Source organism: Pan paniscus, chromosome 18 (genome assembly GCF_029289425.2).
Source record: "Pan paniscus chromosome 18, NHGRI_mPanPan1-v2.0_pri, whole genome shotgun sequence".
In the NCBI taxonomy this organism is placed as follows: domain Eukaryota; kingdom Metazoa; phylum Chordata; class Mammalia; order Primates; family Hominidae; genus Pan; species Pan paniscus.
The window spans coordinates 2011016-2027052 of record NC_073267.2 but is presented as its reverse complement, the minus strand read 5'-3'; the positions used below and the strand labels follow the sequence as shown (position 1 = coordinate 2027052).

General features: G+C 55.7%; 1 protein-coding gene across 8 annotated transcripts in view; it reads right to left on the bottom strand.

Annotated features, from left to right (window-relative positions):
- MAPK8IP3 (mitogen-activated protein kinase 8 interacting protein 3) overlaps nucleotides 1–16037 on the bottom strand; it is a 64890-nt gene that overhangs the window by 9899 nt on the left and 38954 nt on the right. For all 8 annotated transcript variants that reach the window (XM_063598207.1, XM_063598206.1, XM_063598210.1 and 5 more), the window contains 7 exons: nucleotides 14545–14791; nucleotides 13554–13656; nucleotides 13180–13298; nucleotides 2936–2947; nucleotides 2100–2117; nucleotides 1070–1127; nucleotides 553–705 (listed from right to left, as the gene is read on the bottom strand). In XM_063598207.1, coding sequence (XP_063454277.1) covers nucleotides 553–705; nucleotides 1070–1127; nucleotides 2100–2117; nucleotides 2936–2947; nucleotides 13180–13298; nucleotides 13554–13656; nucleotides 14545–14791 — 710 coding nt within the window. The remainder of the gene's footprint in view (nucleotides 1–552; nucleotides 706–1069; nucleotides 1128–2099; nucleotides 2118–2935; nucleotides 2948–13179; nucleotides 13299–13553; nucleotides 13657–14544; nucleotides 14792–16037) is intronic.

The window sequence follows — 16037 nt, the reverse complement described above, 5'->3', positions numbered from 1 at the left end:
AGCCGTTTGGTTCAGGGCCCTGAACGCTTCTTCCAGTTCCCTGGGGACAGGTGGCCCTGAGCCACTGCTGCATGAGTGCTTTGAAACCCAGCCGTCCATCCTGGCTGCCCGGGAATGTGGAGGGGGCGCAAAGCAGAGGGGCCCTGGCTTTGGCAAACCCAGAGCAGATCTGGGTCCCTTCTTGGGCAGAGGCATGGTCTCGGAGCGCCCACACCTCCTCTGTCCATCAGAGAAGGGCTGGAGCCCCAACATACAGCTCTCCGGGGGCCGTGGCCAAACCTTGGCTGATCAAAGGGCTGGAGGAGTGGGATGGTGGGAGCTGTGCAGAGAAGGAACGCGTGAGACAGGCCCAGCGTGCGCTGTAGGAGGCTCAGGAGGAGACCACGGCCCCACTCTGCTGGTCGGGGTGGAGTGGCTGTGAGCTGGAGCTGGAGGTAGGTAGGCTATGCACAGAGCCGCTCAGGCTGGAGAGCAGGCACTGGAGGAGGCAGCCACTCCAGAGCCCTGAGGCCGGGGTCCCTCTCTGACCAGCTTTCCATGCCCTGCCCTCACCTTTTCAGTTCCTCTTCCAGCTCCTTGATACGGTTTTCCAGCTTGACTTTGGCCTGCTTAGCAGCCTCCAACTCGCCCCTCAGCACCTCCTGCTCCCCGGACAGCTGGTCAACCTTGGCAATCAGGTCGTTCTTCACCACGTTCAAGGCGTTTCTTTGAAAAAGCAGAAAGATGGGAGTGCCACGGGCGCGGCATACAGGTACGTGAAGGGGCCTTGCCAGGGGCGCCTGCACTTCCGCCCTGGAGAAGGCACAGCCTGGTTAGGAGGGTGGCTGAATGGGAGACCCCATCCCCATCTTAGCTAAACCCTATAGCACCCCTGTTAGAGGCTCCTGGAGACAAGCTTCCTAAAGAAACCAGGCAGAGTCCTGCTCCAAGTTCCTCCCGCCAGAGATGAGGACAGCTGCTGGCGTTGGAGCCAGGTGCTCCCCAAGGCGCCCTCCGGCCTGGCTCACTCTCCCAGCCCTGACAAGGAGGGCTGCCTCAGCCCCACCACACAGGAGAAGGGCACTCTTACTTGGTTTCCAGAAGCTGTGAGTTTTCCAGTAGCAGATTCCCCACTTCTTTGCCCATTCCTGAAACAGAAGGTGTGGAGGTTTCACCTGTGCCCTTCAAAACAGGACACTGATGCCGCCGCACCTGCCTCAGGGCAACAACGCTTCCAAAGAGGGTAGCCTGGCTGGGGGTGACGCCCGATCTACAGGGAGCGGGGGCCGTGAGGGGCGGGGCTCATGCTGGGCCCGCAGTCTGTGCACAGAGCAGGCTCCCAGGCCTTGGGGTGGTTCTCATGTCCGACCAATGTCACAGGCCGGCTGGCCGGACGCAGGCCCCTGAATGGCCGCTGGGCTGCCATCTCAGTGCCCCCAGCAGGTCCGTCACCAGGCAGGCCCTCTCGGAGCCACCACCCTAGGCGAGTGATGTTGGAGCTGCGGTGAGGGGACAGGTGGGCAAGGAGAGGCCTGGCCCTCACGGCAGGGCCAGCAGGGCTGGGGTGCGGCGATGGGGCGCGGCTGTGAGGACGGGGCTCCCTGGCTCCCTGGCAGGACTGATGGCTCCTCTACCACCAGGCCCCAAGTGGACCTGGACTGATCTCCCTGCAAGCATGCCCCAGAAACCCCAAAAGGATGGAAAGAAACTCCAAGGTCCTGCCCTCCCACACACTCCCCCACTGTGTATGCAGTCATGAAACAGCATCACACGCCTCTGTGCCTGGGCTCAGGGGTCCTGCCTGCTGTCTCTATTATGACCTCCCTTGCCTCAAACATGGGCCTTCCTCCTCACAGGCAGGGTCTGCCCGGCGCTTGTGGGGGTTCAGAGAGGCTGGGGCTGCCCTCCTCGGGCCTTCAAGTCTGTCCCTTGGGGGAAGTCGCCACCTCCCACAGCCCAGAGGCAGCTTGGACAGAGCGAGCTTCACTCAGGGCTGCCCCCCTGACCCCAGCGGCCCCAACACTGTCCCCATCATGCAGAACAAAGCAAACGGCTCATGAAGCAGGAGACCATGTCGGGGTGGAGGAGCGACGCACGCTGGAACGGGGCCTCAGCCTTACCAAAGAAATCATCACGCACTAGGGAGCCGTCCCCGTCCCACAGGAGATGGGCAACCAGGGCGGGAGGAGAGGGAGAAAGGGAGAGAAGAGAAGCGCGTTAAGCCCGTGTGGACAGCAGGCTGGGAGGAATTCAGAGCGGGGTCTGCTGGGTTAGGGTGGGCGCAGGAGGGAGTTAGGAGGGCAGGAGATGGGATGGAGCCAGCTACTCCTTCTGGAAAGTTTATCCTTGGGGTTGCATGAAGACTGCCAGGCCAGTGTCACCTGTGGAGCAGGAAGCTAACATCTCACCCCAAATTCTGGGCTGGGTGGGGCTGAGGGCAGAAGGCACCCCTGTGGGGATGGGCTGTGCCTGGAGGCTGGGGGGCTGCATCTGGACAGCCTCTGGGTGGGGCCTCGGAGCCTCCTGCTGTGCAGCCAGAGAGCAGGACTCGGCCTGTCCACCCACGTGGGGAGGGGACCCCGGGCTGGGCTTCGTAGGGGCTTCAAGGACCCCTGACTTCTGGGGTGTGCCTGACAGCAGGGGAGGCCCCAGAGCTGGCCTTGGCCATGTCCAGTCACTGCCGTGCGTGGCTTAGGGCTCCGCAGGACCTTCAGAAATGGCCCGCGGGGGACTCCTCAGGCTGGGGGGGTTGGATATCCAGGTCATTGTCAAGTGGCTGGTGGAGCAAACCGAACAAGCTTCCGAGCGGCGGTGGCTGCGAGCAGAAGCAGAGGCGCTGCGGCGATGTGGGGGGCAGTCCACACAGCCACGGTGACGGGATAGCTCGGGGCATCCCCCGTCCACCCACTCCCCCCGTCACACAGAGGGGAGACAGAGAGGAGAGTGAGATACTCACCTGAGAACTCCCCTGGCGTGTCCAGCGAGGCACAGAGAGGCAGGGGAAGGAAGGGACAAAGGTCAATTAGCGACTGGAACTAACAATAAAGAAATTCTTATTACAGAAAACCCAGCAATGATTCGGCCGCTCCCATGTTGCAGGGCAGGAGAGAGAAGGAGCAGCCTCCAGCAGGTGCCGGTGCCCCGTGTGCCCAGGCAGAGGCCTGCAGGGAACCAGGCCCAGGCGCCGTGGTCCAGCCCAGGGCTGTGTTGCCGAGCCCTGACCCTGAAGCCTGCTCCCCTCTGCTCCCATTGCCCATCAGGAGGGCAGACCCCCTGCAGCCCCCATGATGCAGGCCTGTGAAGAGGAGAGTGTGTGTGGCAGGGTGTGGCAGGTACCCAGCCTCCAAAAGCCCCCCAGCATGGGCGAGGGAGAGAGCGGCGAGGGAGACACCGCAGACGCAGGCCTGGAGCTGGACTCCTAGGCTCCTGGGTCAGCCCAGGTAGGGCAGGACCTCGGTGAAGGATGACTGAAGTCACAATGGGAGCAAGGGCCGCACTGTGGAGGGCGGAGAGAAGATGCCAGAAAGCAGAGGAGGGCTGGGGAGCGTGGGGCAGGCGAGGCATCCTCACTGGGTCCTGGCCCCTCCCTGCACAGGAGGCTGGCGAGGGAAACGCTCTGCGGGAAAACACCACTTTCTCCAACAGAGGTGAGGACGCGGTTCTCTTCTACTTGGTTGTTTCACACAGCAAGGAAAATGGCATTAAAAAGTCACTTGAGCCGGGCGTGGTGGCTCACGCCTGTAATCCCAGAACTTTAGGAGGCCGAGGCGGGCAGATCACAAGGTCAGGAGATTGAGACCATCCTGGCTAATGCGGTGAAACCCCGTCTCTACTAAAAATACAAAAAATCAGCCAGACCTGGTAGCGGGCGCCTGTAGTCCCAGCTACTTGGGCGGCTGAGGCAGGAGAATGGCTGAACCCGGGAGGCAGAGCATGCAGTGAGCTGAGATCACACCACTGCACTCCAGCCTGGGCGACAGAGCAAGACTCTGCCTCAATTAAAAAAAAAAAATGTCACTTGATTTAGATGACAAAACGGCTGTTTGTTATTGGAATTCCAATAATAAAGCAATTCCCAATTCGAGAGCGGATGTCCTTCTCTCTCATCTCCGCTTCCCAGGGCAACCACTGCTCACGGCCAATATTCTCCTCTCAGGTTTCCTTCTAGATAAGCAACAGGTTTCAAAGAACAAAAGCGGGACCCCATTATCCATCTCTCTGGGAGGCTTCCTGTGTTCCACTCAGCACTTTTATGGGACTTTCCTGTGCTGAGGTTCCTGGATGCCTTTATTTATTTTTTGAGACGGGGTCTCACTCTGTTGCTCAGGCTGGAGTGCAGTGGTACTATCATAGCTCACTGCAACGTTGACCTCCCAGGCTCAAGAGATCCTTCCACCTCAGCCTCCTGAGTAGCTGAGTCTACAGGTACATGCCACCACGCCCAGCTAATTTGTGTGTGTGTGTGTGTGTGTGTGTTTTCTTAGTAAAAATGAGGTCTCACTATGTTGCCCAGGCTGGTCTTCAACTCCTGGGCTCAAGCAATCTGCCCACCTTGGCCTCTCAAAGTGCTGGGATTATGGGTGTGAGCCACTGTGCCTGACCCCGGTTGCTTTTTTTAGATGGGGTCTCGTTCTGTCACCCACGTTGGAGTGAAGTGGCGCGATCCACCTCCCAGGCTTAAGCAATCCTCCCCATCAGCCTCCCAAGTAGCTGGGGCCATGGGTGCGCACCACCATGCCCAGCTAAGTATTTGGTAGAGACGGGGTTTCGCCATGTTGCCCAGGCTGGTCTTGAACTTCTCAGCTCAAATGATCCACCTGCCTTGGCAGGCATGAGCCACTGCCCCTGGCCTGGTTGCTTTCTATGCCCTGTAGTGTTTCTCTATGGGAATATCTCATCATCTGTCACTGTACCCGCTCCCCCGAGACTTGGGGTCCCTGTGTGAGGGCTTGAGGTACTTTTCAGCCCTGTGACTGCCCGACTGCTCCCTCGAAGGAGCATCTCCAGCTGCTGGTCCACCGCCATTACCACCCGCCAGTGCTCGGTGGGGCTGCACCCATCACCCCTGGCTGGCATGTAGGGCAGCACCTGCTTCACCCTAGTCAGCCTCGATTGTCTTATTTTCAATCTTTTAGGGAAAACGTTTTCTTGATTTTCTCTTTATTTCTTTATTATTTCCAAAATTGAGCATCTTTTCAGATGTTTATTGGTATAGCCTATAAATTTCCTTTTCCTTTTTTTTTTTTTTTTTTTTTTTGAGAAAGACTCTCACTCTGTCACCAGGCTGGAGTGCAACGGCGCGATCTCGGCTCACTTCACTGCAACCTCCACCTCTCGGGTCCAAGCGATTCACTTGCCTTAGTCTTCTGAGTAGCTGGGATTACAGGCACGTGTCACCAGGCCCGGGTAATTTTTGTATTTTTAGTAGAGATGGGGTTTCACCATGTTGGCCAAGACGGTCTCGATCTCTTGACCTCGTGATCCGCCCACCTTGGCCTCCCAATGTGCTGGGATTACAGGCATGAGCCACCGTGCCCGGCCAAATTTCCTGTTTTATTTTCTGACACTTCCTATTGTACTTGGCTTTTCTTTCTTTTTTTAATTGTCAAGGACTTGCTTTGTTGTCCAGGCTGGAGTGCAGTGGTGCGATCACAACTCCCTGCAGCATTGGTCTCCAGGGTTCAAGCATTCCTCCCGCCTCAGCCTCCTGTGTGGTTGGCATGATTCTCAGGCTACACATTAAACTCAACTTGAGCTAAAATTCACTTCAGCTGTGTCTGTTGCTGCTACATGTGTACACCACAATGCCAGGCTAATTTTTGTACTTTTTTGTAGAGAGGGGGTCTCCCTATGTTGCCCAGGCTGGTCTTGAAGTCCTGGGCTCAAGCGATCCTCCTGCCTTCGCTTCCCAAAGTGCTGGGATGACAGGTATGCATCACCGTGCTGGCCTTTATTTTGATTTTAATGATGTCTCCATCATTAGCCACAGCCATCATTATGTTCCTTTATTTTGATTGTAATGATATCTTTTCCAGTTATTTTTTATTTTATTTTTTTTTTCTTTTTCTTTTTTTTTTAGACAGAGTCTTGCTCTGTCACCCAGGCTGGAGTGCAGCGGCATGATCTCGGCTCACTGCAACCTCCGCCACCTGGGTTCACGTGATTCTCCTGCCTCAGCCTCCGGAGTAGCTGGGATTACAGGCGCTTGCCACCACGGCCAGCTAATTTTTTTTTTTTAATTTTTAGTAGAGACAGGGTTTCACCATGTTGGCCAAGATAGTTTCAATCTCTTGACCTCATGATCCGCCCGACTCGGCCTCCCAAAGTGCTGGGATTGCAGGCATGAGCCACCGCACCCGGCCCCTTTTCCAGTTCTACTATCCTTTGTTGACGTTCTTATTTTTCTGAGACAGGGTCTTTCTCTGTCCCCCACGCTGGAGTGCAGTGGCGCAATCATGGCTCACTATATCCTTGAACTCCCAGGCTCAAGTGATCCTCCCGCTTCAGACGCCCAAGTAGCTGGGACCACAGGTGCCAGCACACCCGGCTGCGTTCTGTTGTCCTCGTAATTGTGTGCTTAGATCTTTAATCCACCTGGAAATCACTGCTGTTTACGGGGAGGTCAGGCTTAGACTTCATTTTACACCAGCAGCAACTAAGGCAGTACATTTACTGACTCATCTGCCCGTTTTCCACGGTTTGAGATGCCATACTTGTCATACATAGATGAATTCCCCATGGCTCCAGGTCTGTCTTGGCTCCTGGCCCTGAGCTCATGAGCTCGTATCACGGGTTTGTTGCTGCCTGCCTCAACTGCCGCAGCTTTATGTGGAATCCCGCAAGCTTTTTCTCTCCCCACATTTTCTGGGATATTCTCACGTTTCCTCTACTGGATCAACTTCAGATCCATTCATAGAGTTCCAGAAAAATCTCCAACAAGCATGTGGGTATTTTTTACTGGTAATGAACGGATTCCTGTGGGAACGGTGGGCTTCCTGTGATGTCAGCAGACAGCTCACAGGGCGTGTCTTCAGGTCCGGGCACGTGGCAACACCCTCTGCGTGTACGGCTTCTTTTCTGTCTTTCAATGGTGCTTCTGAATCTTACACAGGCTTGTCTTTTCTCAAGGTTATTTGTGGATATTTTCTTCTTCTTTTTTTTTTTTTGAGACGGAGTCTCGCTCTGGAGTGCAGTGGCATGATCTCAGTTCACTGCAACCCCCACCTCCCAGGTTCAAGTGATTCTCCTGTCTCAGCCTCATGAGTAGCTGGGACTACAGGGCCCGCCACCACACCCGAGTAATTTTTGTATTTTTAGTAGAGATGGGGTTTCACCATGTCGGCCAGGGTGGTCTCGAACTCCTGACCTTGTGATCCGCCCACCCTGGCCTCCCAAAGTGCTGGGATGACAGGTGTGAACCACCGTGCCCAGCCTATTTGTGGACAGTTTCTACGTCTGGCTACTACATCGGTGGAATCTCTCCTGAGGGCTGCCTCATCCATGCAGAGCAGAGTGGAGAGAAAGATCAGCTGTGCGGATTCCAGCTCAGCAATGCAGGGCACGTAGTACAACTTCTCTGAGTATTAGTCATTTGTAAAACAGAAAAATAAGTTCCTCAGTGAATATTTGCGGTGAAATTCCCACCAGGTAGTGCGGTAATAGCTGGTACAACTCCCAGCACCAGCGACGTACTCAGTGAGTATTAATTCCCTTACTCCCTATTAGGCCAATTTTTTTTTTTTTTTTCTTTTTTTTTTTTTTTTTTTTGAGACAGAGTTTCGCTCTTACTGCCCAGGCTGCAGTGCGGTGGTGCGATCTCGGCTCACTGCAACCTCTGCCTCCCAGGTTCAAGCAATTCTCCTGCCTCAGTCTCCCAAGTAGCTGGGATTACAGGTACCTGCCACTGCACTCAGTTAATTCTTTTGTATTTTTAGTAGAGATGGGGGTTCACTATCTTGGCCAGGCTGGTCTTGAACTCCTGACCTCATGACCCACCCGCCTCGGCCTCCCAGAGTGCTGGGATTATAGGCGTGAGCCACTGCGCCCGGCCGGTCCTATTATACCAATTCTAAGACGTACATTTTTTTCCTCATGTTAACATTTCTGAAATTTCAGTAGGTCTTAAACAATACCGTCACATTATAGTTTAATTTGCAGCAGTTTTTTCTTTCTTGAAGATTCCTAAAATAATGGTATGTGGGGCTGGGCACGGTGGCTCACGCCTGTAATCCCAGCACTTTGGGAGGCCGAGGCGGGCAGATCACGAGGTCAGGAGATCGAGACCATCCTGGCTAACATGGTGAAACCCCGTCTCTACTAAAAAATACAAAAAATTAGCCAGGCATGGTGGCAGGCACCTGTAGTCCCAGCTACTCGGGAGGCTGAGGCAGGAGAATGGCGTGAACCCGGGAGGCGGAGCTTGCAGTGAGCTGAGATCGTGTCACTGCACTCCAGCCTGGGCAACAGAGCGAGACTCCGTCTCAAAAAAAAATAAAGAAATAATAATGGTATGTGGGCTGGGTGCGGTGGCTCACACCTGTAATTCCAGTGTGATTTGGGAGGCCAAAGTGGGAGGATCACTTGAGTCTAGGAGTTTGAGACCAGCCCTGGCAACACAGCAACAGCCCACCTCTATAGGAAACAAACAAACGAACAAACAAAAAAGTCTTAAAATTGGTGTTGTCTGAGATTCGATGGAATACAACAGATGCCCGACCTGGGCTCTTTTTATTTCTCCATCACCAAAGGAACTCAGAGTAAAAATGCTGAGAGAGGTGCAGGGCCGCCCACGTAGACGCTGGACGGAGGGATGTCGCTCTCCACCTGCCGACTTTAGGCAGAAGCACCCTCCCGTCACGTGCAAAGCTGACGTGTTTCTGAAATGATGCTCTTTCCCAGATCTGTGCAGGCTCCAGGCTCTCCCCTGCTTGGCAGCCACACAAGGGCGTACTCCTCTTCCTGCTGTCTTCAGGAGTTCGTGCCCATTCTGCAGCTGAGCTGGACATGGGGCGAGTCGATTAGGGCAGAGGGGCGCAGGTCCCAGCTCATTCGTCCATCCTGGTTGCCAGAGAGTAGGCTCCTCTGTTTCAAAAACCTTCCATCAACAGATTGCAGCAGCAGGAGGTCCCCACTCATCAGGACTGCCTGACTTTTTCTTTTCCTTCTCTCTTTTTTTTTTTTTAAGAGACAGGGCCTCACTCTGTCACCCAGGCTGGAGTGCAGTGGTGTGCTCACAGCTCACTGCAGCCTCAAACTCCCAGGCTGAAGTGATCTTCCCACTTCAGCTTCCCAAGTAGCTGGGACTTACAGGTGCACACCACCATGCCTGCCTAATTTTTTTATAAAATGTTTTGTAGAGATGGGGTCTCGCTATGTTGACCAGGCTGGTCTTGAACTCCTAGGCGCAAGTGATCCTCCTGCCTTGGCCTCTCAAAGCTCTGGGATTACAGGTGTGAGTGACTGTGCCTGGCCTCCCTGCCTTTCTTATACGCATTACGTTTAAGGCTCTGGAAAGGCACCAAAAGGTCTGTTACTCCCAAGAGCAGCCTGTCGTGCCAGCCTGAGCTCGGCAATACCCAGATGACCAGCACCCTGCAGAGTAGGGTGGCAGAGCCCAGAGTGCACAGAGGGCGTGGAATGCACAGTGACTTGCGGCCTCATCGTGGAGCGCACAGTGACTCGGCCTCCATCATGGTATGAGAAAAGGACTGCCTCAGGGTCTCGTGGGAAAGCAGACTCCTGGCCAGTGCCCTCTAGGTGGGCGCTGCAGGGGGTGGCTGTGCAGCAGGGCGAGGCAGCACAAAGGCCACGGGTTGAGCACAGGGTACCACAGCCAACAGGGTGGGCGGATGCGCAGGCCACAGAGTCCCTGGTTGGTGAGGAAGCTGCCAATCCTGGTCATCTCTTGGAGCCGGGCGGGGGTCAGAGTGTGGCTGGAGCACGATTCACAGCCTCCCAAAGGTGGAAAGCACCAAGCAGGGGCCCATTAGGGCAAACAGATGAGCACAACGTGGTCTGTCCATGCAACGGGCACTACTCAGCAGTGAAAAGCCAGGAGGCACTGACACGCTGCAGCTGGGATGGACCTTGAAGATGTGACGCAACGTTAAAGAAGCCAGGCAGAAAAGGCCCATTGCTGTGAAACGTCTGGAACAGGCAAATCTACAGAGACAGAGCGTGGATTTGTGGTTGCCTGGGGCCGGGGAGGAGGGGGAGACAAAGTGACTGCTCATGGGCACGGGGTTTCCTTTTGGGGGTGAAGACGATGTGACTGTCAACACCGAGCATGCTAAGACCCACTGGACTGTACACCGTAAGTGAATGAATTACACAGTGTGGAAATCACATCTCAATAGAGCTACTGAACAGCACAGACCTTGCTCAGAGTTAGGGCTGCTGTTCTGGGTGGGACCTGCGTTCAAGTCCGAGCTCTCACCGTCATCTCACCCTCCCTGACCTCAGTTTTTTTTTTGAGACAGAGTCCCTCTCCCTGTCACCCAGGCTGGAGTGCAATGGTGCAATCTCAGCTCACTGCAATCTCCGCTTCCTGGGTTCAAACAATTCTTCTGCCTCAGTCTCCCGAGTAGCTGGGATTACAGGCGCCCGCCACCAGGCCCAGCTAATTTTTTTTTGTATTTTTGGTAGAGATGGGTTTCACCATGTTGGCCAGGCTGGTCTCAAACTCCTGACTTCAAGCAATCCACCCGCCTCAGCCTCCCAAAGTGCTGGGATTACGGGCGTGAGCCACTGTGCCCGGCCTCAGTTTCTTCATCTATAAATGGGGACACTGGCAAGAGGACGGCTTGATGCTGCAGTAAGGACCGACGGTGGCTGTGCCCGTCAGTGTTGCCACCCACAGAAATGATACCGCCCACAATGAGAAGGGCAGCTGCGACCTGACACTATGTGTTCTGCGTACACATGTGTCATACCTCTGTGGGCCGTGGGCCATGGTGCCTGGTAGGTGTCACCAAGACATTAAAACAATCGGCCAGGAGTGGTGGCTCACGCCTGTAATCCCAGCACTCTGGGAGGCCGAGGCGGGTGGATCACAAGGTCAGGAGATCAAAACCAGCCTGACCAACACTGTGAAACCCCATCTCTACTAAAAATACAAAAATTACCTGGGCATGGTGGTGCATGCCTGTAATCCCAGCTACTCAGGAGGCTGAGGCAGGAGAATTGCTTCAACCCGGGAAGGCAGAGGTTGCAGTGAGCCGAGATCGCACCACTGCACTCCAGCCTGGGCCACAAAGTGGGACTCCATCTCAAAAAAGAAAAAAATCATCATAGCATGGTGGGGAGGTTCCCTCTGGTTTTTACTCTCTTCTTGGCATTTGCTGATATTATTTAAATATTATAAGCATATATAATTTTTTCAAAAAATAAAAAAATAGCTAAAAAATATACATTATCGGCCGGGCATGGTGGCTCACACTTGTAATCCCAGTACTTTGGGAGCCTGAGGTGGGTGGATCACCGGAGGTCAGGAGTTCAAGACCAGCCTGGCAAATATTGTGAAACCCCGTCTGCACTAAAAATACAAAAATTAGCCGGGCGTGGTGGCGCATGCCTCTAATTCCAGCTACCTGGGAGGCGGAGACAGGAGAATTGCTTGAACCCGGGAGGCGGAGGTTGCAGTGAGCCAAGATTGCACCACTGCATTCCAGCCTGGCGACAGAGCGGGACTTTGTCTCAGAAATAAATAAATAAATAAACATTATCTGAATTATGTAGAGTGGAAGGATATCAAAATATTAAAAGAGATTACCCCTATTTAGCAGAATTTTTCTGAAGATTAATCTCCTTTGGATTTTTTATATATATTTTTGCAACACATGAGAAAAGTTCCACAGAAAATTCACAGCACCAAAGTGTGCCCTCACCGCTGTCCTGATCTCAGGGGAGCATTCCATCTTTCACCACCGAGTACAGTGTGTCCAACACTACTGAACTGAACACTTCACCTCGGTTAAGATGGTAAATATGATGTTACTCATACATGGCCTCTACTGGGGCACTTTCTGACTCAAGCCAGGCTGAGACAGGCCTCCCTGTCAGGGTGAGGCCCTGCTGGTGCTCAGCACCCCACATTACTCTGCTCCCTGGAGGTCCCCCTGCCCCAGGTAAGACAATCAGCTCAGGAGTACACCAGGAGGCAGCCTGGGATCCAGGAGCTTCTCACCCCGCGGGCTGGGGGAAGCAAGGCCATGGCGAAAGGCTCGGACCCTGACGCGTGCAAGGGGACAGACTGGGCTGTCCTACTGCCCGCCTGTCATGCCTGAAAGCCTGGGGCTCAGAGCCACATGGCCAGTGCTCAGCTGCCAGCAGACGCCATGAGCACAGGAGCCTCCACGTGCTGACAGGAAGCAGGTCCTGATGTTTGCAGCCGCCGCAGACCTAGGCACAGGGGTCCGGTATAGACCTGTGGCGCCGAGGTGAAGCCAGGGCTGTCTGCGGAGGAGTGGGCAAGTGGGCACCCTCCCAACCTCCTCCAAAGTCAATGGTCCTAGGGCGTGCGGCGAGGCTAATGGGCATGGAGCAGAGAAGCGGGCACCCTCCCAACCTCCTGGAGAGTTGGCAGCCCTGAGGGTGCGTGCAGAAGATGGGGCGAGGCTAACAGGCATGGATTTCTTTTAGGGATGGCGGAACATTCTAAACTGAGATCGTGGGGGTGGCTGCCCCACCTGTGAGTACGCTGTAATCCACCGCACCGTGCACTCAAAGGGGGTGAATTTTATGATACAGTCGACCCTCAATACCCACGAGTTCTGCATGTGTGGATTCAACCAGCCTCATAGAAAATGTACAGGCCTGTGGTGGCCGTGTCTGTACTGACGTGTACACTTTTTTCCTGTCATTATTCCCTAAATGACACAGCATAACAGCAACTACTTACACAGCATCTACAACATAACCTAGAGGTGATTTAGAGTACACGGGAGGGTGCAAACACTACACCACTTCAGAGCAGGGACTTGAGAAGCCTCAGATTTTGGCATCCTTGGGGCAGTCCAGAAACCAATCCCCTGTGGAGATGGAGGGACAATTCCATGTGAAACGCAACTCAACAAAGCTGGAAAAAAAAAGCTTCCTAGCTCACAGCTGACAGAGGACTTTCCTTTCATTACAAACAAAACCAACAGCAGAAAGCCCCAGCATTGTGCAGGCACAGCGGTGCGGGGGAAGGCTTGCGCTTACCTAGGAGGTCGGCCCCTTCGTCCACATCCCCGATGACCTCAGACCCTGCCGTCGACAGCTCGTGGTACAGGGAGTCGGTGTTGATGCCGAAAGCTTTGTTCACGATGCCCTGGGTTGGGCTGTTGGGATGCACAGGTCGGGAGAGAGAGCAGAGTCAGTGGGCAGCCCGGAGTGGCTGCGTCTGCAGACTCTTCCAACACCTCCCACCGTGGCCATTCAATGCCCACACTGCCCTGCAGGCCGGTCGTGGATGGAGGCGGTAGGCCACAGCCTTGATGGTTCTCCCAGTGGTGGCAGAGGAAGCCTTCACCAAAGACACCGACTTGGATAAATACTGAGCCCTCAGGACCCCAGGGCCTGGGCTGAGCCAGTACCTGCTTCCTGTGCGGTCCAGGCGGGTCTCTGGACACATGTCCAGCTCTGGCGTGGAGTCAATAATGTCTTGAACATCAGACCACTCGTCACTGCTGCCCATGCCTAGGGGAGAGCACAGGGGCACCTGGGGTCAGGAGAGGGTCTGGCAGCCTCTGCCCTGCTCACTGCTGCCCTCGGAACCTGAGTCTGGTGGGCTGGAGCTGGACCACCTGCTAGGTGGGGATGATCAGAAAACGGCTCTTCCCAGGCTGACTGGGCAGAGGTCGAACCCCAGCACAGTGGGCGTCTGAGGCGGGGCCTGGAGGGGGGTGGGTTGCAGCAGCCTCTCTGCATGGGAGTGTCAGCAGTAAGCCCAGTCCCCAGAGATCCCACGTCCAAGCAAGCCAGTGGCTGGACCTCCTCTCGGCCCTCATTCCCCTCTTCTCTTTCCCTCACTGGCCTGTGTGCCGTGGGGCAACGCAGGTTACTGGTTAGTGGGGCTGTGTGCCACGGGGTGACGTAGGCTACTGGTTAGTGGGGCTGTGTGCCGTGGGGCGATGCAGGTTACTGGTTAGTGGGGCTGTGTGCCGTGGGGTGACGCAGGCTACTGCCTTAGTTGTGTCTCCCCAAATCCATATGTTAATAGATACCCCCTAGCATGACTGTATTTGGAGGCTGGGCCTTTCAAGAGGTGATTATGGTAAAATGAGGTCACGTGGTGGCTCTAATCCAATGGGGCTATGTCCTCGTAGGAGTTGGAGATGAGGACACAGACACACCCAGGGGATGCCCGTTGAGGACACAGGGAGAAGGTGGTGTCTACAAGCCAAGGAGTGGCCGCAGGAGGAACCTACCCTGCCAGTGCCTTGATCTTGGACCCCAGCCTCCGGGCTGTGAGGAACACGTCTCTGCTACCTGCACTGCCCGCCTGGTGCATTAGTTTCACATCTACCCAAACCAAGCCCTGCCTCCTGCCCGAGGGAGCCCAGAGCCCCGGAGGTGGGCACCCACCTATACTGACGTTGCGCATCTCCTGGGTGACCTGGACTTCCATGTTGCGGCTGTCGCGCTTCTCCCGGGCACGCTTGCTGTTCTTGGAGCCCACGCCATAGTCCCCCAGGGGCTGCAGGCTCTCGTTGAGGGGTGTGACGGCGGCCGAGGGCACGGAGGATGTGGGCGTGTTGGACTTGGTGCCTGTGGTGCTGGGTGTGGCAGCCGCCGAGGACTGGCCTGACTCGGACATTTCATCCTGTGGACACTAAGGCCAAACACAGGGAGGAGGGAGAGCGAGTCACTGCAGGTCCCTGGCCTGTGGCTCCGCCGTGGCTGCCTGAGGCCCCGCGCACCAATGCTTTGCACTTTGCCTCGCTCAACACCCTGCGGGCCAGAGCTCCTCTGCCGCCTGCCAGGCTAACCCTTCCGGGCCTCACCACTCCCGAGTGGCTCTGCTTATCCGGCACTGACTCCGGCTCCTCAGAAGCAGTGCCACCCTCCTGAAATGGCTTGGAACGGGGCTTTCCACTGGCGCCCTCCCCAGACAATTGCTTGTAACGGGCCAGCGCCTCGCCAGGGACACAGCGGCAGCCCCCTGTAGCTTGTGGCTGTTCAGAAACAAGTCCGGCCCAGGTAGGGCAGAGGGCTCTGACTGGGGACCCAAGAAGGGCTGGCCGTGCCGCCACCGCTGCCCCGTCACCATCACTGTGCTGAAGAGCTCGAGGCTGGGCCCACCCGCGCCTGCCCCACATTCCTCCCCGGGCTCAGGTCAGGGCCAGGGAGTGACCAGAAGGTGCTGACCCTGTGGCTTGACTGGACCAGAGCTCAGCCCTGAACACGAGCAAGCGCAAAGAAACCACAATCCCTGCTCACAGAAAGGGACGCCACCAAGACATTCTGGAGGGTGGGGGCAGCCCGGATTACGAGAAACCGCAAGCAGCCGTCTACCTCGGGAAGCTCGCTAGGGAGGAGCGCATTCTGTGTGACTAATGCGGAATGCGAAACAAACATTCTTTCCAATGGTCTTTCCTAACAAAGATACTGAACCAGCCCGAGAAAGAGAGCCCCAAACGTTCTCGTCTTAGCTGACCTGATCGCCTCCTATGGCAGAGCTTGCCCGTGGCCCCCGGCCCTCCTTGAGGTGTAGGAAAGTGCAAGGCCTCAGAGGCACCCAGGTGGCTCCTGTGCCTGTCCCAGGCAGCCGCTGGGGGGGGGTCCCGTGGTCTCTCAGAGGGCGCACCGTGGGGGACTCTAATGCCAAGGATCTCTCCCAGGGAGGAGCTGTCGAGGGGGTATCCAGCCCTCTCCACAGCTGACTTATACTGGCCTTTAAGTGACCAGGGCAGACGGGACTTCCAGAAGTCATGGCCAGTTCTGACCTCTGCCTCTGCCCAGCCTCTCTGGTCACCGCCAGGCTCAGGGCACGGGGCCTCTCAGTACCGGACACGGCCACTCGCTCAGAGGACAGATTTCTGCTTCATCTACCAGGCTCCTAAGTTTCTCTAGAAGGA